The sequence below is a fragment of the Episyrphus balteatus genome, chromosome 3 (assembly GCF_945859705.1).
Source record: "Episyrphus balteatus chromosome 3, idEpiBalt1.1, whole genome shotgun sequence".
NCBI classification, from domain to species: domain Eukaryota; kingdom Metazoa; phylum Arthropoda; class Insecta; order Diptera; family Syrphidae; genus Episyrphus; species Episyrphus balteatus.
Window position 1 is genome coordinate 47,977,827 of NC_079136.1, and position 22,906 is coordinate 48,000,732.

At 30.5% G+C, this 22,906-nt stretch overlaps 3 protein-coding genes across 5 annotated transcripts; all 3 read right to left on the minus strand.

Moving 5' to 3' along the window:
* Positions 1 to 1,047: 1,047 nt before the first annotated feature.
* On the minus strand, positions 1,048 to 12,437 carry LOC129914701 (gastrula zinc finger protein XlCGF7.1-like). 3 transcript variants are annotated; one of them, XM_055994044.1, is made up of 4 exons: positions 12,179 to 12,437; positions 11,910 to 12,102; positions 11,791 to 11,839; positions 1,048 to 2,743 (listed from the first exon to the last, which is right to left on the minus strand). In XM_055994044.1, the coding sequence occupies exons 1-4, from the start codon at positions 12,278 to 12,280 to the stop codon at positions 1,972 to 1,974; spliced, it is 1,116 nt and encodes a 371-aa protein (XP_055850019.1). In that variant the 5' UTR covers positions 12,281 to 12,437; the 3' UTR covers positions 1,048 to 1,971. The 3 variants fall into 3 exon arrangements, with proteins under 3 accessions (XP_055850019.1, XP_055850020.1, XP_055850018.1); XM_055994043.1 differs by having other exon boundaries at positions 1,051 to 2,743; positions 12,173 to 12,436; XM_055994045.1 differs by lacking the exon at positions 12,179 to 12,437 and having other exon boundaries at positions 11,791 to 11,843; positions 11,910 to 11,988.
* On the minus strand, positions 3,551 to 5,229 carry LOC129914699 (tubulin beta-2 chain). The gene is made up of 2 exons (XM_055994040.1): positions 5,104 to 5,229; positions 3,551 to 5,039 (listed from the first exon to the last, which is right to left on the minus strand). The coding sequence occupies exon 2, from the start codon at positions 5,008 to 5,010 to the stop codon at positions 3,670 to 3,672; it is 1,341 nt and encodes a 446-aa protein (XP_055850015.1). The 5' UTR covers positions 5,011 to 5,039; positions 5,104 to 5,229; the 3' UTR covers positions 3,551 to 3,669.
* Positions 12,438 to 17,271: 4,834 nt separating the features above from the next.
* On the minus strand, positions 17,272 to 22,299 carry LOC129914702 (two pore potassium channel protein sup-9). The gene is made up of 4 exons (XM_055994046.1): positions 21,861 to 22,299; positions 18,691 to 18,908; positions 18,228 to 18,628; positions 17,272 to 18,164 (listed from the first exon to the last, which is right to left on the minus strand). Exons 1-4 carry the CDS (start codon positions 22,036 to 22,038, stop codon positions 17,885 to 17,887), a joined length of 1,077 nt encoding a protein of 358 aa, XP_055850021.1. The 5' UTR covers positions 22,039 to 22,299; the 3' UTR covers positions 17,272 to 17,884.
* Positions 22,300 to 22,906: the final 607 nt, after the last annotated feature.

Genomic DNA, 22,906 nt, shown 5'->3' on the forward strand with positions numbered 1-22,906 from the left:
ACCTTCAGAAAAGTATATTTTTGTTTCGGCAACAAAACCCTTGTAAACCAGTGTTATTTTTCAGGTTAAAAAAGTTTGTATACTTTTGTTTGAAGATACAAAATTCTTAACTTTTAGTTTAAAGTTTTGTTTTGGAAACAAATAGCACCTGCATTGTTGGGATATTGCTTTAATTGATGTACAGTACACATATCGCTCATTTACTTGAATACTGCCTTAACTCAAAAATTACGAATTTTGAGTTATTAATGCCGAAGTTATTGGAATAAAGTAATCTTTAATCCTGCAGAAATTAATTTCTAAGCTTTAAAAACTGACGGAGAATTTTAACTTGTTTCCTGAAAAACCAGTTTTTTTTTTTGAATAAAGTAAAGAATGGAATAAACAAAATATATAACGACCCTATCACGAATTCTATTCGCACCCGAAATTTTCTACGAATCTTAGAAAACCCATCACAAAATCCGTTGAGTAATTACAATTGGTATGAGATTTTCAATTATGAACAGATTTTGTGATTCTTAAGTTGGGACACAGTAGGATTAGTGGTAGAGATAAGTAGCAAATTTCTGAATGGAATTCGTAAATAGGCATGACATGAATCTATTGTTTTTGTTATTTAATTGCTACACGCTAAACTGTAAAGTAGCTTTTTTAGAAATTAAATTAGTTAATGAAATAATTTTGGTCGATATAAATTTAATGTAGTATTAAAATATAGTGTTTTTGTTAAACTAGGAAACAACTCACAAAACAAATTTCAAGTTTCTGAATTACAAAAAAAAAATTGTTAGCTAGTCTGAGTATTAAGACTCCTATTTTAAGTGTCCGACCGAAGGTTGATTTTCAGCCGAAGTCTAAGCCGAATTATTGGGCTAAAGGAAAATCTTCGGTCGATGCCGAAGCCGAAGCATAAGGTTAAAAAAAAGTCAAAAATTCTCCCTTCCAATTGGATAAAAATATTATTTTTATTTATTTATTTATGATGACACACATGTGTTTTGAAATTTTTCAAAAATTGAAATTTTTTTCCGGCGCCTAGTACGACGCTCGATACAATAAACAGATTCTTCGGCTTCGGCCAAAACTTCGGTCTAAAATGGCCGAAGCCCAAGGTTTGGCCGAATGTTGTTTTTTTGGCCGAATCTGGCCGAAGCCGAATGCCGAAGCTTCGGTCGAACACTACCTATTTTAATCTCGCATCTCAATCCATGATAAATGCAAAATATATTTGTAAGAAATTAAATGACGACATTTTTGGAAAAATGAATTTGACCATTGATAAGCGTCCTTATTCTTTATTATTTATCCATTCGCCGGTGCCTTTAAAAACCGATCAAATCTAGCCTAAAAATGATTATCATTTAAGGGTAAAGTTTATTTGAAAATTGCAGCAATTAAACTTTTTTATTGCTCCTTCAGTGATTTCAAAAAAGAAATACAATTAATGTAAGTTTTTCTTTAAACAATGCAAAAAGTGACTTAGTCCACTCTCATAATCATGGGCACATATATTCGCTTCTTCTGACTTAACACGTCGAAAATGTTTATCTATTTGCTATTTAATCTTATGTACAACCAAACAATTTAATCGATAAATAAAAATATTTTTAATTTTTCAAACTTTAAGGGCCATTTGCTCCATTTTAAAGCCATCATTTAAAAAAGGTAGTTTAAAAAATTCGTATTCGATTTGACAATGTTCTAATTTTTAATGGGTACACTATAATGACAAGTGAATAAAATTGACCTAATGAGTATTCTTATTATTGAATTTTTATAAAATTACAGATACATGTCTATATTCATTCGATTTGGAACCAACCCTTCGATTCAATAAGCAGAAATAACATTAAAAACAAATTTTTTGTTTTAACAATTCTAATTTTGCTAGTATTGTATAATTAATTTAATTCAAACAAATTCAACAAATTTTAAATTACATAACCGTATTTCTAATTTCACTTAAAACTAATCTAATCGTGTTTGATGAACTCTCTTCATGTGATCCTTCAAATAACGCTTCTGCATCATTTTGACTCCACAAATATGACATGCAAAATCTGAAGTATTATCATGAATCTTACGATGTTTGGTGAGATTATTTAATGCAGCAAATTTCTTATGACAAAAACTGCATTCGAATGTTTTTTCTTTGGTCGTCTTATGTTGCAACGCATGCGAATCCAAATGATGTTTGAATTTGAATCCTTTGCCACAATCGAAACATTTATGCGGTGCTTCTTTTGAATGGGTCTTCCGATGTGCATACAGAGTTGAGTCTGTTTTGAAGTGTTTCCCACAATCGTTGCATTTAAATGGTTTATCTTTGCTGTGGACACTTCGGAAATGATTTAGCAATACACGTTTACATGGGAATACACGATGGCATTCATCGCAGGGAAATTGTTTAGCTAAATTGTGATTGGAATTCATGTGATATTTAAGACCACTGTTGCTGGTGAATTGTTTGTCACATTTGGAACACTGCAGCTTATTGTTATTGTTGGTTTTGGTAGTATGATTCTTTGTTGGGGTAGCACTTTGTAAAGAACTCAAGGCATGCTCCGTCATGTGGGTGATAAGGTCATCTCGTGGTTTGTAATTCTTACAAAGATCACAACAGAATACTAAGTCACAGTGCACAGCAATCAAGTGATCATTGAGTTCTGGTTGGCCTTTGGTGCAAACTGAGCAAAAATTGCAAATAAAGCTGCCATTTGTTGCTTCTTTTGAAGTGCCCCTGGAAATAAAAAAGCGTTACTTTAAAAATAAGAAAAAAAGTACGATTCAACCAAAGTGTTGTTTTTTTTTCAAAAAGTCTCGTACGATTTGAATTTAAAAATGCATATATTATCGCTAATAAAATCGACAAAAGTTCAAAGTGAGAACCTAAGAACACCGTCAATAAAAAAAAGTTAGGTACCTACAAGGAAATGAAAACCACACACAATCAGAATTCGCATAGAATTTCCCCTTTGCACTTCCTCAAGACCAAAATTGTGCGTCTTAGAAAGGGTACAACAGCATCTAACTGATGAACCCAACTGTTGTACCTGGGCAAAACGCATTTTAGACTACAGGTCATAAAAATTCTATTAAATTGAATATTATTCATAAAGTCCACAAAACACATGTAAACAAAAATTATAAATTTATTTTCATTATTTTAGTTTTCTGTTTTCTTTCTTCTTTTAAGTTTTACTATACTATAAAAATGTTACACATACGCCACAGTGACTAACTAAATTGTTTGATTTATTACTTTATTGACTTTTCTAAGGAAGTATGCATCTGTACCAAATTTGTACTTTTTATTTATTATTGAACTGAAGTCTTAAAAAATGAAATACAAATGTCAGGCCAATTTTGAAGTTTGAGTCGTCTTCACAATTGGCCTGACATTGCATTAAGATATTCAAGAATTTTATGATGAAATTGGCTTACGGGATTTTTGTAAATTGATCATCATAATTCCACTCGTTTTGTTTTGATGATTAGTTTCCTGTTTGCAAAAATTATTCAAAAAAAAAAAAAAAATCCTGGGGACTTATTGCGATAGAAAATTTTATTATGAATTATAAACAAAACATGATTTTATTAAAAAAAAAAATCAAACTATAAATTTAACATTGATTAATACACGATGTTATCTTGAAGACATTTATTCTACTCTTCACCACCACCTTCTTCCTCTTCATCAAATTCACCTTCTTCATCTGCAGTTGCTTCTTGATATTGCTGGTATTCAGATACCAAATCATTCATGTTGCTTTCAGCTTCAGTGAATTCCATCTCGTCCATGCCCTCTCCCGTGTACCAATGCAAGAAAGCTTTTCGTCTAAACATAGCGGTAAATTGTTCTGATATTCGTTTAAAGAGTTCTTGAATGGCTGTTGAGTTTCCAATGAATGTGGCTGCCATTTTAAGACCTCTTGGCGGGATATCACAAACGGCTGTTTTGCAATTGTTGGGTATCCATTCAACAAAGTAGCTGCTGTTCTTGTTTTGGATATTGAGCATTTGTTCGTCAACCTCCTTCATGGACATTCGACCTCGAAAAATGGCAGCCACAGTAAGATATCGACCGTGTCTAGGGTCACAGGCAGCCATCATGTTCTTAGCATCGAACATCTGCTGAGTGAGCTCGGGAACCGTGAGAGCTCGATATTGTTGCGATCCTCTGGAAGTCAATGGAGCAAATCCAGGCATGAAGAAATGTAACCTGGGGAATGGAACCATATTGACAGCTAATTTCCTTAGATCTGCATTTAATTGGCCGGGAAATCGGAGGCACGTTGTAACACCAGACATTGTGGCCGAAACTAAATGGTTCAAATCGCCATATGTTGGAGTTGTTAGTTTCAAGGTCCGGAAACAAATGTCGTACAGAGCTTCATTGTCAATGCAATAAGTCTCATCTGTGTTTTCGACCAGTTGATGGACACTCAAAGTTGCATTGTATGGCTCGACAACAGTGTCAGATACCTTTGGAGATGGCACAACGGAAAACGTATTCATTATCCTATCGGGATATTCTTCTCGAATTTTCGATATCAGTAGAGTTCCCATACCAGAACCAGTTCCTCCACCTAGCGAATGTGTCATTTGGAATCCTTGGAGGCAATCACATCCCTCAGCTTCTTTTCGCACAACATCCAAAACTGAATCAACTAATTCAGCTCCTTCGGTGTAGTGTCCTTTGGCCCAATTATTTCCAGCTCCAGATTGGCCAAATACAAAATTATCAGGTCGGAAAATCTGACCAAATGGACCCGAACGAACAGAATCCATAGTTCCTGGTTCCAAATCAACGAGTATAGCTCTAGGAACATATTTTGCACCGGTGGCTTCATTGTAATAGACATTGATACGCTCCAGCTGGAGATCACTATCACCGTAGTATGTTCCAGAAGCATCAATGCAATGTTCATCGGATATAACCTCCCAGAATTTTCCTCCAATCTGATTGCCGCACTGACCCGCTTGAATATGAACAATTTCACGCATTTTTTTAAATTATGTTTAATTATGTAGTTCTGAAACAAATGCAATGGTTTTTGTAAATTATATTCTTAAATTTTCAAAAAGAAAAATTCTTACACAGAAATGCGGACTTATTTGTTCTAGACTTTAAAAAGCAATGAAAATTGTATAACGAGAAATTAATTTTCTTTAATTATTTTTCATAGCACTCTCAAGTATTTGAAAAATAATTAAGTTAGAAATCTTAAAAGTGTTTTTTTTAATAGATGAAGAGTGTTTTTATGGAGATTAAAATTTTTTTTTTATTTTTTTACCACATTCTAATCATCACGTTCGAGAACGTTAACAAGTAAACCTTACCAACAAGAAACGCAGTGATTAAACCTTTCCGTTTCCGACTCTCTGTTTTTATATTTTTTCTGACGTAAAGACAGCATATCTTAATAACGACAAGAGTGGACAATTGTTTTTTTCATTTTGAAAGTTTTTTAACATAAAAGAATTCAGTTTATTTTTTTTTACATTACACTCAAACTTTTTTATAACCAAATATTATGATGCCTGGCATATACAAATGCTTGTTTTTCCAAAAAAACTTCTTCGTTTACATTCAAAAAATGTAGTTAATACCCCGATCGTCCCTACCGTCGCACAGTGTGCAATTTTACATATCTAGTGGAACTTTATTAAAATTCGAAGTTTTCCGAATATAAATATTTTGATGTATAATGAAAGGTTAAATTCTATACTATGAAATATTAACAAAGAAACAAAAATTAAAACTGCATGCGCCGTTCTGCAGTGTCATGAACATAAGATTAAAATAAGCAAAAATATATTTAAAGTTAGATGATTTTTTTGAGTGAAACTAATAGTTGTGTATTTTATTATTTATCAAAGCTAGCTGGAAAAACATTTTTTTAAATTATTTTTTGGTATTCTATTATGATGTTACTACAAAGACAAATGTGTTGTTAAGTCTTAAAATGGAAGAAAATTTAATTTTGTTTCAAGACCTTAGGCAATTTATTTTAATTATTTATTCTGTTAATTTATCAAGCGTTTTAAAAATGTATCCGCATGTATCCTTCGTGAAATGGTGCTTAAGACCTCGCTCAATATTCTATTTATCAGAATCCGTTAGGGGTTTTTGTGAATAGCTGCGGCCCCAATACAAAATTTTTTTTTTTTGTTCAGATTTATAGGCCATAAACGTATTTTTCATATTTTCAAAAATCGTAAATCAGATTTTTGTGAATCGCAAATTACTTTTTTAGACTCCTCATAATAATATAAGACAAAAAGATCAAATAAAATTTTTCGAAATCTCGCTTCGTTTTCGAGATATAGATAGTTTCGATTACTCGATGTCGGCTCTTCCCCATCTATTTTGTGCATATACAGGGTGTCCCAAAAGTAATGGATCAAACGGAGTATGCTAATAGGGGATCTTAAGGGCTCTCAGAATTTGGTAACTTGTTCATCCCAAATCCTTACGGTTTTCGATTTAATGCAATTCTTGTGAAATTTCGAAAAATGTCGACTTTGCAACAGTATTTTGCTTCCTGCGGCCATTATTGATTTTTGTTTTTTACAATTCTTTTACTAAAACATTGACAAATAATTAGGAACAATTATTTAATCAAAATATTTTTTATTCAATAAGCCATTTCGATGCAAATTAACTAACAGTTTCAAGTTTAATAAAAAATCAATTTTTTACTTTTATTTGAGAGCAACACCACAAAAAAAATTTTTATGGTGTGAGAATGGTTTATTATTTTAAAAAGTTGCCCTGTTATTGTAGTTTTCAAAAATGTATAAAAGTTTCCAAAGTTGCAGTTAGATCGCAAAATATTACAATTTGAATTCAACAAAACAAGGTTTTTCAAAGCAAAAATACAAACAAAAATAGAGGCTTTTGTTCAAAGAAAAATAAACAAATAACAATTCGAGAAAATGTGTTTGTTTTGGTTGTCTTTTGCTCTGAAAAACCCTGTTTTGTTGAATTCAAATTGTAATATCTTGCGATCTAACTGCAACTTTGGAAACTTTTATACATTTTTGAAAACTACAATAACAGGGCAACTTTTTAAAATAATAAACCATTCTCACACCATAGAAATTTTTTTTGTGGTGTTGCTCTCAAATAAAAGTAAAAAATTGATTTTTTATTAAACTTGAAACTGTTAGTTAATTTGCATCGAAATGGCTTATTGAATAAAAAATATTTTGATTAAATAATTGTTCCTAATTATTTGTAAATGTTTTAGTAAAAGAATTGTAAAAAACAAAAATCAATAATGGCCGCAGGAAGCAAAATACTGTTGCAAAGTCGACATTTTTCGAAATTTCACAAGAATTGCATTAAATCGAAAACCGTAAGGATTTGGGATGAACAAGTTACCAAATTCTGAGAGCCCTTAAGATCCCCTATTAGCATACTCCGTTTGATCCATTACTTTTGGGACACCCTGTATACTCCGATGCCTCATATCGGACTTATAATTAGATATATACATATATCTGAAAATCAATAAGGCACTTGTAGAAATACATATTCAATATAATCAAACTGGTTTTCATAGCAAAAATTAAGTGTACTTGGAACCACGAATTTAGTTCCGCTAGATTCCTAGATTGGCAAAATTGCACACTGTGCGTCGCTTTTTGCGTCAATCTTAACACATTTCCACAATCTAAACCGGCAAAAACAATCACTAATGGCATTGCGATGATGAATAATCCCAAAATTCTGTCTGTCTATCTACACACACAGTCTTAACAACTTGAGCGAGTTTCTTCAAACATGATAGTTAACAGTTTTTGAACCGTTATTTACCGTGCCTGTTATATTATTAATTTTTGAATTTTCCCAAAATGACAAAAAACGAAAAATTACAAAAAATAGCGTATACAAATATTAAAAAAACACACTTTATGGAGTAAAAAAAAAATACATATTTCAGTTCTTGAAAATGGGTTGATAAATATTTTTTGTTTCAAAGTTTTGGCAAAATATTTTCTCAAAAATGGCATATCAAAAGTTTTCTTGAAAAATGTTAGAAAATTTGAATATACATAGAGAGAACTATTTTTTATTTAACTGTACCATAAATGGGTGAGAGTTGTTAGCCACTAGGACTTACTCCTTCTTATAACTTCCCCTATACAAATATAAAGGTCATGCAAAATAAATCACAACAAAAACATTACTGTTAAAACAGAGCCAAATTCTCTTTTGTTGAAATTATGCTGGCCAAGTTCTAAAGCTTGGTTTCAAAGTATAGTAATTTTTTTTTATTACCGATTTTTAAAGTTATTTGAAAAATTGCCAAGTAAACAATCATTTTATGAATACAAATTTTAAACTAACTTTAGAACTTGGTACAGTTTTACATCTCAGTACTTTTTGTCGCAGCATAATTTCAACTTAGTGCTTAGTCTTTTTTTCATTTTGATTTGAAAAACTTTTTCCGTCACACTTGAGTATTGAACTTAGACCAAGCGAGTTCAGAAGCCAGTACACTACGCACTGCGCTACCTCACCCACATGATTAGCTTCACTTAATTGCAGGTTTTCTTAGTTTATCAACATGCAAATGAATAGACTTAGCATTTTTACTAGCTCCTTCAAGTATGATTATTGTTATTCGGCTCTTTCATGTTTTTCTCCATACTCTTAGGCATAGCAACAATTCGTTTGCATATACGAAAGTAGGAAAGTGATTAGAAAGATGTTAGGCGCGGGCCCTGATTATTTTACATTAAGTGTCAGTTTTTTCGTATGTTTACATACTTGCAGTGGCTGCTATTTATTCCGTCAATACTTGTAACGCAATTTACACTGCGGTTCACTTGAATAAAGGCACTAATATTACAAAAGATAAAAGCGATTGGTGCTGTGTTTTGGAAATTTATTAGATTTTCGGTTTTGGATTTTCAAAGAGTAACTTATTACAAACAAAAAACCAAAAACAGAAACCGTTTGGCTACTAGTTGCGTTTTTTCGCATTTCCTGACAAAACACTGTGTTTTGTTTGGTTCACTAGAATAAAGGCAGGCTCTTAAATCTTGTAAAAACGATGAAAAAGCGTGGACAAAATTAGTTTTAGTATAGAAAAGTGCAACTTTGTAATAATATGTGTATTTTAACAAAATCTGCACTAAAAGCTACCATTAGGTACCACAGAAAATGCAAGAATAGAAGGTAACATTAAAAATGCACTTCTACTATGCACAGTCGTGAATGCTGTTGGTAAATACTCTAAATTTGTATGAGAATATTTTGAAATTAACGTAAACTAGTGATTTAATGTAAAAGTAAAGCATGAGGCACCTAGACAAAGAGCCAAGAGAAAAATAATTCCAAAACTAGCTGCACGTTCCGTAAACGTTGGCTCTAAAATCAAACGAAAAGTGGTGTTTATTTTATGTTAGTGTGATGGTTTGTACCTTCACTGAAGTTAAAGATGAGTACAATATTTAAAAAGCTTCAAAATTCAGAATAAGACCACTATAATGGTCAAATAAGGCAAAATAAAAAGTTCATTGTTTACGGTTGCATTTGAAGAAAACAAAAATGGGATGGTGAGTGGTTTTTGGATGGAAAACAAATCATCTAAAATGTTCCAGAACGATATTAGTCCTATTTCTTAGATTTAGAAAGGAGGTACATTTTTTGCATCACCAACAAAGGTCGCTAAAAAGTGTAATAGGAAACAATACTTTTTTATAATATGCAATAATTAACTTTTAGTTACATGGTTCGAAAATAGTCAACCACTGTGTTTTGTGAAAAGTTGCGAAAAAACGAAACTTGAAGCCACATGGTTTCTGTTTTGGCTTTTTGTTTTTGCAATATTGTTTGTTATAAATTGCTTTTTAAAATACCAAAACCTAGAATTTGGTAAGTTAACTTACCAAAGCTCCAATTGCTTTTTTTTTCTAAAATAAGTGCCTTTATTCAAGTGAATCGCAGTGTATGAAAAATATTTTGTAGTATTTCGATAAAATATTATTTAAAAATTAAAGGCCATTTGCGGAATCGAAACTTTAATAATTTATGTCGAACATAAACTCTTATTCTCTACTTTTTCCTCTGCGAAACTATCACATAAGGATTTATGTTGAATACAAATGCTTAAGTTTCGATTAGCAAATGGCTCTAAGGCCTAATTTATTCACTCTCCATTACATTTAAAATCTCCATTAAAAAATTGAAAACTGTCAAATCGCATACAAATTTTAAAATTTCCCTTTTTTAATGGCGACTTTAAATTTAATGGAGTGTGAATAAATTGGACCTAAGGCCCAATTTATTGACTCTCCATTAAACTTAAATCGCCATTAAAAAAGGGAATTTTAAAATTAAAAACCAAATTCGTTTAATTCAGTCTCTTTAAAAAATTTTTTTGAAGTTTGGAATCATTAACTAATTAAGCATTAAATTTAAAAGTCGTTTTAGTTAAAACACCAAATTCGGCCTTTTAAGAGGGATTTTTAGAGCAAATGGAGGTCTTAAACAGGATTTCTATTTATTCACTCTCCATTAGCGTCAAATGTCATTTCATTTATTATTTTATTAAATAGAGTTTCAGTGTCAGTTAACAATTAAAAATGAATGAAACATGCATGAGTATGGAAAAATGGAATGGCGAAAATGTGTTCAATCAATTTCATAATACCAACGTTTGGTAATTGGTAATTTTGGCTTACAGAACAAGTCGTTTTTGTGTTGTTTTAGTTTAAACGACATGTACGTTATAGGGATGAATTGCTTCAGGTTTTGGTCACTACTAGCATTTCTTTCTCGTCAGACAAGAATAGATTTATAGGCTTGCTAGAAATTTTTGAAACTATGGGTATGAGGGTTAAATGGACAACACTCTATTTGAGATTTTTAATAGACACAAAATTCAAAAAAATTAATGCATTTCTTATCCACTTCGCAGAGCGCAGAAGAGCACATATAATATAGTAGATCTACTAGAGAATATCTACACGACTAGTGAAACTAATCAGGGTTGAGATGCTGCGTAATCCTAATCATCACAAAAATTGCAATATTTTCAGCATTTGGTTTCCACTGGTATATCGTAACACCTTCTGTAGGTTTTTGTCTGGCATTTTAGCTGCAAAATACTTATGGGCTATCATTTTTTTGTTTTTATGTTGTTTATCTTTTAAATCTTCAAATTTAAATATATTTTATTTGACAAAATCGTAGCTTTTGACAGTTTAATTTTTCAAAAAATAGAAAATCCCTGGGATATTTTTAATGGAGTTTTAAATTTAAAGTTTCCATTAAAAGTAAAGACTTTAACTAAAGCAGAGTGAATTAAATGAATTTTTAATGATGGAAACTTAAAGACGTCAATAGATTAACAAAGCTTTTAACTAAAACGACAAATTTCAAAATTTAATGGAGGCTCAATAAATTGGCCCTAAGTTCTTAAAGACAAAAGAAATTTACAAGCTTCGTATGTTTTTTTGTTGGTTTTTTTTTTTTTTTGCTTTGTTACAGAAATATAACATGGTAATATAAAGGGTTAAATAGGGGATGAAAATGGCCCGAGTTGTTTCTTGTAAATAAGGATGAAGTGCCAAAAATGATAGAGAACTTGGCTGGGCTCTACCGTGGCTCTTGACATGTAATTGCTCAAATATAATAATATTAAAATGCAATCGAAAGAAGAACATGCAATATAATTATTATAATATAAAAATAAAAATAATCTGCCACGAAATGTAGGTTAAGTCTTTTTTAATGCACATTGATATTTTAAATACATAGATACTTACTTGTTTGTATACTCATCACCACTATGGTCTTGAAGAACACTTGTTATTTCTAGCTTGAAAAAATATTAACATTTATTTATCTTCTGTTTAAGAATGTATTACTTCAAATGAATTTATACCTTTATCATTTCCATTTCTTAGAGGAGATACTTTCTCCTTGCTTTTCGCAATTAGTTTCTTCGTCTTCTTATTCTTAAGAAGCGCAGTAAACTTCTTTTGCGACTTCTCACATCGTTTGTAGAAAACATCCCAGCTGTCGATTAAGTTTAAGCAATCTACGCATAGGTTTTTGGGAAACTCTTCATCGCTATCCTTTAAAAGTAAATTTGTTTATCAAACGTTAATAATACAATATTTTAATTTAAGTAAATAAACAAAATACTTTTACTGGAAGATACTTGTAGATTTGTGTTTTGTTATCATCAACAGTTTCCAAATGTTTGTCTTTTATAATTTCACCGCAAATTCGACAAATCTTATTGAAATTCATTTTTTTGTCAGATTATAAAATTTAAATTATTAAAAATAAAATAAATAATTTTGTTTTTATTTGATAGATTTGATGAATAAATTAATGTTAAAAGAAAATTCTTCGTATATTTTTACGCTGGAAGACATTTTTCTTTGTTTACAAAACAGAAAAGTGAAGTTTGTGCAAATTTGTACAGCAGTTTCTGTTACCAACTTAACAAAGTGAAATGTTGATATCAAAAATAATTGCAGTTTTTTTTTTTGTTGAAGGATTTAGACTTGCAAACATGCTTGACAACATACAAGATACACCTAGAACTTGTATGACAACATTTAGATTTGAATTCAATTTGTTTGAAAAAATTTTTGATGAGAGCAGAACAAAAAATAATCAGTGATTTTTGATGAACAGTTTTTTGATGATGTTCAATGTTCATCACCAAAGAATTTAAGCGCAACCGTTCCACACTCAACTACATTTCATCAAGCCATGTTGTCGGACAAGTTAGCAAAAGTGTAGACGTTTGGATGCAATGTTCCTATACATTGAATAAAAAAAAAAATGCTACAAAATGTTGCACAGCATGTATCGAATGCACTTCTTGTGCAGGGTGTCACAATAAAATATTTCAAGTATAGAAGTTTTCTTTTAAATAAATGTAACTAAAAATATTTTCGTTCACTTGCTACCACGATAACTTTATTTAAACTGCAAGCTATTGGGATGTTTTCCTTTTTGGCTCTGAGCTATTTGAACAGAGCTCTCAAATATAATTATCATATAAAACACCTGAGCTGAGCGCCAAAACTAATGCCATTTCATATACAACTTCGTTATTTTTTTTTTACCCTGAAGTAGACGGCCGACTGTCTTTGGAATCAACTTTGAATTTTGCTCCTATTTTCTATCAAAACTCTAAAAAAAAATAAATTAAGTTTACTTCGATCAGCGTTTCACTCGATTTGCTCGGTCTTTTTATACCTGAGCAAATTGTGAAATCAAATATACAGGATGTTTCAAAAGTAATGGTCTAAACGAAATAATTATGCTGGAAGACCAACTTGAGGGCACTCAGACTTTGGTAACTTGTTCATTCGAAATCTTAACGGTTTTCGATATCTTTGGTAGTTTTTGGACAACAAATTAAAAAGAACTTTAATAATTTTAATCTTTTCAAAAACTTGAAAAATATGTCATCAAATGATAAGGTAAGATTACGATTATACGTGTACGATTAGGATATGTCGTCAGTTTTGTGGTGCATACGTATCGTCATCGCACAGTGGCCCGTTTTGACTTTTTTGCTTGCAAAATTAATATCTTCTAAACAAATAAAGATATCGCCACATTTTTTTTTATCTTGAAGGAAATTTCCAAGGCTATGAAAATTGTGAGTTTCAAAAAAAAAAAACTTTACAGGGTGTTTCAGAATTTGGTCTTAAAATAAGAAGTTTTAGATAAGGTTGTAAACATAATGGTGTTTTGATTACAATCGTCAAAAATCAATTTCTGAAGTAGTCTGAGTTGGTGACACAGTGGGGAAAAAGGAAAGGAACCAATTCGAGTGAAACAGTGGGGAGAAAAGTATTTTTTTGTTTTTTATTTTATGCAATTTTTTATTTTTCTTTATAGAAGAGTACATTTATAATGTATTTCAGTGATATATTACAAGTCAAAAAGTGGAAAAAGATAAAAGTAACAAATTAAGACATAAAAAACACTAGATTTCTTTAAAACTATTATCTAAGTCCAGGGTAATTTGTAATAAACTCATCATTTCTGGAGTGTATTGTTCTTGCAGATCTTTTTGGTTTCTTACATGCCTTAAGGAAGAAATAGGTGTATCCGATGAGGTTGCAAGCATGTTAAATAGGTCTTCATTCTGCCGAATCCTTGAAACTTTGCACGTATTTTGATATCTGTACTTCTTGTGGTCTTTAACTTTGCACTCCTGGGATTCTTCTGACAGTTCTCCAATTGAAAGTGATTGATATTCGATGATATTTTGACTATGGACCATTATTTTGTGAAGAGTAGGCGTGAATAGTTTTTAAGGATACTTTTTTTTAGAAGCTCTGCTGTTTTCTTAGTATACTCTCCAAATTTAACTGCATGCACTACTTCCCTGCAATTCAAAACATTCAGTAGGTATTATTTTCAGCATCATAATAACTTCTCCATTGACTCCAGTTATTCGAGCGGTTGCATCTGATTGTTCTCCTTGAAGTGTTTCCATTATTAGTATTTCCATAGCTTTCCTTTGGTTTATCCACATCAAGTCCAAACTCTTCTCGAAAACGCGTTTGGATCGCTTGTTTTCTTCTCTTTTCCATCTCCTTGGTCCCAATATATTCATAAAAAATCATGTTATTGAAATCCACCACTTACAAAACAAAGAACTCTAATTTTCCAAGATTTTATTTTCACACATGAAAAAAAAATGTCGAAAAAATGACTGACCTTATCAAATCAAATCGCTCTAGCTCAGTTGGATGCAAAATGACGCAGCTGAGCTTTTGGATTTTTATTAAGAAATATATAAGGATTTTGAATCAGCTGAGCTTGGTTTGATTATGTAGGAATCTTTTTTTTCTATGCAATTTGAAGTCGAAAAAGTGTGCAAAAATCAGTGTTTCAAAAAACTTTAAATTAAACAATTAAAAAATAAATTTTTTAATTTTTTTTTTTTAATTTTTGGTTTAAATATTTATACAGCATTAAAAAAAAAATAAAAATCAAAACGTTTTAGAAGCCCTCTTCCTAGTTTTAACACTCAAAGCTAAGAAAAAAAATAAAAAAGTGTTGAAGTGTTTCCATTATTAGTATTTCCATAGCTTTCCTTTGGTTTATCCACATCAAGTCCAAACTCTTCTCGAAAACGCGTTTGGATCGCTTGTTTTCTTCTCTTTTCCATCTCCTTGGTCCCAATATATTCATAAAAAATCATGTTATTGAAATCCACCACTTACAAAACAAAGAACTCTAATTTTCCAAGATTTTATTTTCACACATGAAAAAAAAATGTCGAAAAAATGACTGACCTTATCAAATCAAATCGCTCTAGCTCAGTTGGATGCAAAATGACGCAGCTGAGCTTTTGGATTTTTATTAAGAAATATATAAGGATTTTGAATCAGCTGAGCTTGGTTTGATTATGTAGGAATCTTTTTTTTCTATGCAATTTGAAGTCGAAAAAGTGTGCAAAAATCAGTGTTTCAAAAAACTTTAAATTAAACAATTAAAAAATAAATTTTTTAATTTTTTTTTTTTAATTTTTGGTTTAAATATTTATACAGCATTAAAAAAAAAATAAAAATCAAAACGTTTTAGAAGCCCTCTTCCTAGTTTTAACACTCAAAGCTAAGAAAAAAAATAAAAAAACAGATTTTTTTTTCATAGTAAAAAATTATTAACTTTGACTTGCTCTATAAGGCACACCAATAACCCAAATTGAAAATTTTTTTCAAATACTCGAGCTCCAACCATTTGTGAATCCAGTGATCTAAAAGTTTTTCTTTATCGAGCCACCCGAAAAATGAATATTGCAAGCACTTTTGTCTAAATGGGCCACTGTGCATCGTCAGTGCATATAGCAAAATTGGTCTAAGTCCTTAACAAATTGTATGGAGTTAGAACAATTTTAGGCTCTCAAACAAAACTGGGCTTTCACAAATTATGGCGGAAAATGGGAGCACACCAGATTTTGAAAATGTAAAAATACTTGACAGAGAAAAACACACAGACAAACGATATAACCTTGCGAATCTTCGAATTCAGCAAAATTTGGGAAGAGTGATGAATTTCAAAGAGGATAAAGACAACATACTCGTAAGCTCAAGTTATAACACATATGTAGGTAGGGTAGAGTTGCCTATTTTCGGCCGTATCCAGTTTCCGGCCACCTTTCGAAAAATCGTTATAACAAGTGATTTCGAAGGTTTATTCCAAATTTTCGCTCGTATGCTGTTTTAACAAATATGAGAACAGCATAAGAGCAAAATTTTGGAAAAAACCCTATGAAATCCCTAGTTATAACCATTTTCCGAAAGGTGGCCGGAAACTGGAGACGACCGAAAATAGGCAACTCTACCCTATACAGTCTGTGATAATAGGTTTTAAGTTTCTGTTTTGTCTAGTTTTCAAATAATTTCTTTACAATAGTTTTTCCGTTTTCAATTAAATAGTGCAATATACATGTTATTTTATTAAATAATACATATTTAAATTATAAACAAATCTAACACTTGATATAAAAATATGTTAAAAAAATGTAATTTGACGACAAAAGTAAGTTATTAACACAGACAATTATATAATTATTTGTGTTATTAATTAAAAAAAAAAAACAAAAGAAATTATCTAAAAATTGTAATTGTATTCAAGGTATAATAAAATTAAAAGATGTTGGCAAAAAACCAAACGAAACGTCGGGAAAATTAATGGATTAGTCTTTTAATTGCTTTAAAAATTCATAAATCATAAGAACCCAAATTAAAAATACTCAACAGTTTTGCTTTCCGCCGACGATATATAAAAGTTGGTGATGTCCTGTCCTAAAACTACAACCTCTACCAGATCACTTCAGAACTTCGTCTTTTATTGTTTTGTTTGGGGTAATGTTATACTTTAACTTATGTAACCATTAAGAAAGGTGTGTAGTAAATTGTAAATTTTATTAAAACTTTTAAGTTTCGGGTATATCCCAGGGTCGTGGAATAAAGGTTTTGTAGATGTAGATGTAAGTCTATTTTCTTGCCTTTTCTTTGATTCTTAAACTTTTGGGCATTTTCCTCATCATATTTTGACCAAAAACAACCTCCGACAAGGTTTTGGTTGGATCATTTTCGTTAAAAAATTATGATTTATTTACTTAATTCTCACGAAAACAAGGGTTTGTTTCAAATTGTTCCAAAGCATTTGTGCTAACTCATTTTTGCTTGAAGAAAAAAAGTGAAGTTATTGCCAGTAAATAAACAAAAAACTTTGTCCATTTTTATGTCTTACAAATATTTATTAGACTTTTAATTTTAATACATAATAATTATTTAATTTAATCAAGTGAAAGTCACTTTTACATGAAACTCTAATACTCTTCTAGCATTAAAGCGCCAGAAGGTTCTCTATATTTGGCACAATAAGAGTTTAAATCTAGTTACAAGAGTTTTATTTAATATTTTTATCTTCTTTTATATTTAGTGGGTTGAAATTCTATTTCGGTGGGGGAAGAAGTTCTAAATATGTGAATTTGTGCTGTTTACATTTTAAAAGTAATATGCGCCTATAGCATAATAATTACTTTGACAGTGTAAGATATTATTTTTAAGCTATTTATGGTTTTTGGCAATTTATCAGGAAAACAATATAGTTTCCTATAACGATTATGTTTAAACTTTCAGCTTAGGCAGTTAAGTATATGTGTGCATGTTTTTATACTCTTCTTTCGACAAATTTTTAGAGATGCTTTTTTATAAAATACTCAACTGTGCCTTAAAACTATATTTTGTTGTAAATTTGGAAATTATAGGCTTTTGTAATGCATTTCAAACTCCATTCTAAATCCCGTCTTGTCTTGTCTTTGTTTCATTTTGTATAGTTCGTGACATTGCTTTATAACATGTTATATCAAACAGATGCTCTCTTTAAACTTAACGTACTTGCAATAATATCAGTTGGATGGTAATCAGCATCGACAAATGATTCATGATTCAAGCAACGTGTTCCACCCAAGCAAGTGCATGAACACACAGAAGTATTGTCATCAAAATCGGTGCAGCAATTCGAGTTGCCAAGTAATTTTCCTTTCATATTGTAAGAAGATTCTTGATCATAGTTCAAGGGCTGATTGGAAGATCCGAGTTTTTGATGAGCATCTTCCTCGTCTCGTTTGGCTTCTTCAGCTTGCCTGAAATTGAATAAAACGATAAACACTAAAGACTCTTAAAATCTAAAATTAAAAAAGTCTTACATTGTCATAAATCTCAAGACCAACAAATTTATACTAGCTGCTACTACGGCCAAGCCAAAGAGTATAAAAACTAAGCTTAACGCCACATAACCGGGCTTATTCATTAGAGCCTGATCATTTTGCAGGGCAACATAATCACCAAAACCAATTGTAGTCAATGTGACGAAACAATAATAAAAGCTGTCAAAATAGCTCCAACCCTCATAGCGTGAGAATACAGCAGCTCCAGTTGTGATGATAATTGACGAAAGCATGCCTGTAGCTAACATAAGATTCATTTCTGTTGCCTCAGTATGATTACAGTGCATATAACGTTTCGCACGACGAATTATAACCGATGCAAATTTATTCAAACGTTCACCAATACTTTGGAACATAACCAATCCAAGAGGAATACCAACCTAGAGAAATTATTTAAAAAATTGTTGGAATTATATTTTGTTTATTGGCTTTAAGAATTTACCATAGCATATGCCATACAAAAAGCTTTACCACCAATTGTAACTGGAGTTGAATGGCCATATCCAATCATAGCTAGAACTACGGTTGCAAAGTAAAAGGCTCCAGCAAATTTCCATTGAGGTCCAGCTTTATGCGGTTTATTCTCAATTATAACTATTTCCATCATTCTGTAGTCTTCGGCTGAGACATTGTACTTTTTGACAAAGTTGTTTTTTAGTGCTAAGATAAATAAATAAGAAAAACATTTGAAGAAAACGTTTGAAGTAAAAAATATATTCTAAAGTTCGTCCAAGTTTCGATTTCCCACCGATTGTTTATTTCATACATTTAGGGCTTTTGTCCATTAACCCAATCCGCGTTTTTGTGGAGGTCGTAGATGAAAACCATAATCTAGTACCTACTTTACACATTTCTATCCATGTAAGTTTCACAAGTAGCACAGAATTTCTTAAAGAAGGAATTAAAAGTTCTGAAAGTTTGTTTCTGATATTATATTATTTACATGCTCTAAAGGGCAAGTATTGGTTTCGTGCCAAGAATTAATTTCTAGGTTATAATAAAAACCAACATTACGATGGTGAAGAAGTACGAAAAAATGGTTTTCGTCAAGGCGTCTGTCGTGTCGGTCCGTGTATCGATCTGTAAACATTTCTATGGATGTATGGACTTTCTGAAAAGAACGGGTACAGCTACAGATGTTTCTTAAGGAATTTTAAAAAGTTTGTTCATTTTTGTTTTATATACCTACCTATCTCGCTTAAAAAGTGTATCTTCTATTGTACCGAAATTGTCAAATCCGAAAACAAACCGTATTTTAACTTCTTATGAGCGCTCTTAAGCTATGAGCGATTGAAGAAAATCGGTCTGAATTTGTTTTTATTTTTTTTTTTCTCCAAAACTCGAAGAAAACAAAGTTTCGAAGAACTTTGAACTGAATTGTCTTTCATTGTAAAATATTTAAGATGAATGTGTTTTCGCGAGTTTTGCGTGTTTCATCGCTGGATGCAATTATGTTTTTCTGCTACGAGGCTAAAACTTTTTTTGGCTCCGATTTTGGAGTGTAAACATTTTAAAACTGTGCTATTGAAATAGTCCGGGCATCCTGGTGAGCTGGAGAAGCAACAAAACCGTGTATTATGTGATAAAAGTATGAAATTTGCATGGTTTGGTGGTGCTCAGTAAAAAAGTAATTTTGAGATACTGGGTCATTTTTAGAAGAAGTGTTTACAATAGAGGCGTTTTTCTATGAATCAAATTGGGCGTATTTTAAAAAAATTCAAAATAATTTGACCGTAGACAGGGAAGACTTTTTGCACACATTTTGCATTGATTTTTTTTAATGCGAAAAAATTTTTTATTTGCAATCCATTTTTTTAATGAAAAAAATATTTTTTATTTGCAATAAAAATTTTACTTTTAATGCAAATATTTTTAATTTGCAATATTTTTTAATGCAAATAGTTTTCTCAGTTCCAATAGTTTTTTTTTCTCAGGCAATTTTTTTTATTTGCATTAAGTTTTTATTTTTTTTTTTGTTTGTAATGGAAAACAAATGCATTTAAAAGAAAAATAATTTTTTATAACCTTGCATCTAGGTCGTAAGTTTAATATTTTTTATTCTCTATATGTCATGTGTGTACGTATTACTCGTAAGCCATAGCATTCAATCATTTTTCCGAACAAATTTTTTGTAGACGTGAGTGAACTAAGAGTTACTGTACTATAACTTTGGTTCAAGCATGATCTTGGCCATTTAAACATAAATATATGAACCTGTACCATATCTTAACCTATTTTGATTTCAAATGAAACAAAATCCCAAATTAGAAAATTTTATAAATGGCTCTTTAGAAATAGTTTAAATTTATAACATTATAAATATGCTGGGTAGGTTAAATTTTCAGTTGTAGGTATATAAGTAAGAAAACCAACATTAAGTTTGCAATAAGCTGATCTTCATATAAAAAAGTGCCCTCCTGTCAAAAACTCTATGATCATTAGGGTGTCCGTTATTTCCCAAAGTGATGTTTTCCGGGGAGACACCCACCAGATCGAAAGTTTAGGGCCTAAGGGGAATTTAGCAAAAAAAAAATTTTTGGAGGTCATTAACCCGTGCCTCTAAGGTCATACTTTCCCCATACAAATTTGTATGGGAAATTTTTAACTCATACATAAAATTTTTTTTCTCTCGAGTAAAATCATCTATTTTTTAAATGTTTGTTGATTCTGGTTGGAAAATAGTTCTTTTAAAAGATTACATTCAAAATTTCCCGTTAAAAAATGTTTTTATATTTTATTTCGGTTTTTGAAATTATTAGCTGTTTTCGTAGTTTTTGCTTTCACCTATCACATATGTTTAAATGCAGTTTTATTGGTTTTTAATTCTTTTCAAATATTGCATTCAAAAATTTGTGTATAAATCAAAAATTTTAATTTTTTAAAATTTCTATTTGAAATTTTTGCCGTTTTTATAATAAATAAATATTATTAAATACTTTACCCTTTCTTGTTTACAACTTTTTTGATGTCATTTTTTAGGTGAATAATTTTTAAACAAAATTCAATAAAAATATTGTAAACATATCTTTTGTAGTTCAAAAAATAAATTTAAACGTATAAAAACGGCAAAAATTTCAAAAAAAATTTAAAAAAATTAAAATTTTTGATTTATACACAAATTTTTGAATGCAATATTTGAAAAGAATTAAAAACCAATAAAACTGCATTTAAACATTGTGATAGGTGAATGCAAAAACTACGAAAACAGCTAATAATTTCAAAAACCGAAATAAAATATAAAAAATTTTTTAACGGAAATTTTGAATGTAATCTTTTAAAGGAACTATTTTCCAATCAGAATCAACAAACATTTAAAAAATAGATGATTTTACTCGAGAGAAAAAAAATTTTATGTATGAGTTAAAAATTTCCCATACAAATTTGTATGGGGAAAGTATGACCTAAGAGGCACGGGTTAATGACCTCCAAAAATTTTTTTTTTGTTAAATTCCCCTTATTTAGGCCCTAAACTTTCGATCTGGGGTGTGTCTCCCCCGAAAACATCACTTTGGGAAATAACGGACACCCTAATGATCATTGACTTAAGATAAAAATGATTTTTAATTAAACTTTATTAAGTACAGTACTTTTTTATAGTTTTTAAATACATACTTTGCAAAAACTCCCATCTCCTTGATTCTGTTTGTGATTCCAATGAGTCGAATACTGCTGCTCCAATGAGCAAATATGTAAATGTGCATACAACTAGCGATAGCGTTCGAACGTTTTGCCTCTTCATGGTGCAATGAATTAACACTCCAAAAATTGATTCACCTCGCTCAAAGAGCATCTAGATATTTTCTTATCCAGGTGCAAATTTTTAGCTTTTGCTCCTACTTATATAGTTTTCTAATGCTTTGAGATTCCTTACCGGAATCCTTTAACTCCAACGAACTATGAAGTTTTATATTCTTGTTTAATTTTTATCAACCACATATTACAATAAAATATTTAAATTTTAATTTAGTTTAATGTTAAACAAATTATATTTTAAATAACTGCGGGAAAATTTTCAAGACTTTTTATTGCAAAGTTTTCAGCTTGAATGATAACAAAAATTGATTTTTCAAAGAGATTTTTCATTTTAGAGTTTGCGCATTAAAAAAGCGGCTTCATTATTGCCTGCTGTACAAAAAGTAAATAAAAACAGCTGTGTTAAGGTAGTTTTTCTTTAAAGATGTAAACAAATAGTGATTATAGTAAACAAAATGATTTATGTAATCTACAAGTGGATTTATATACACACACACCTGTTGTTTTATTCTTTGTTTGTTTCATTAATTTTTAATCTTAAGCAACCCTTACAGTCTTTGACAGTGAATTTGATACATATGTTTATAGTTTTAAATTAATCTAGCTACTTTTCCAAAAAACTAACTTATATAACTTTTAATTAGTTCCTGATTACTTTATCATTAAAAAAAGCATACAAAAGTCCGCTTAAATTTTTATTACAGCAGAGGTTGGCAAATTTATTTTCAATTTTCATATGTGCGGTCACTGTGGCGTATGTGGAACATTTTAACAAACTAAATTTGTCGGTGACAAGAAAATATGTGTTTTTCTTTAGGGTCCTTTATTTAACTACTTCTGCTGACTCTACATAAATATTATTTCAAAAATTAATAAAACATACAAAAAGTTCTTAAATTTTATTA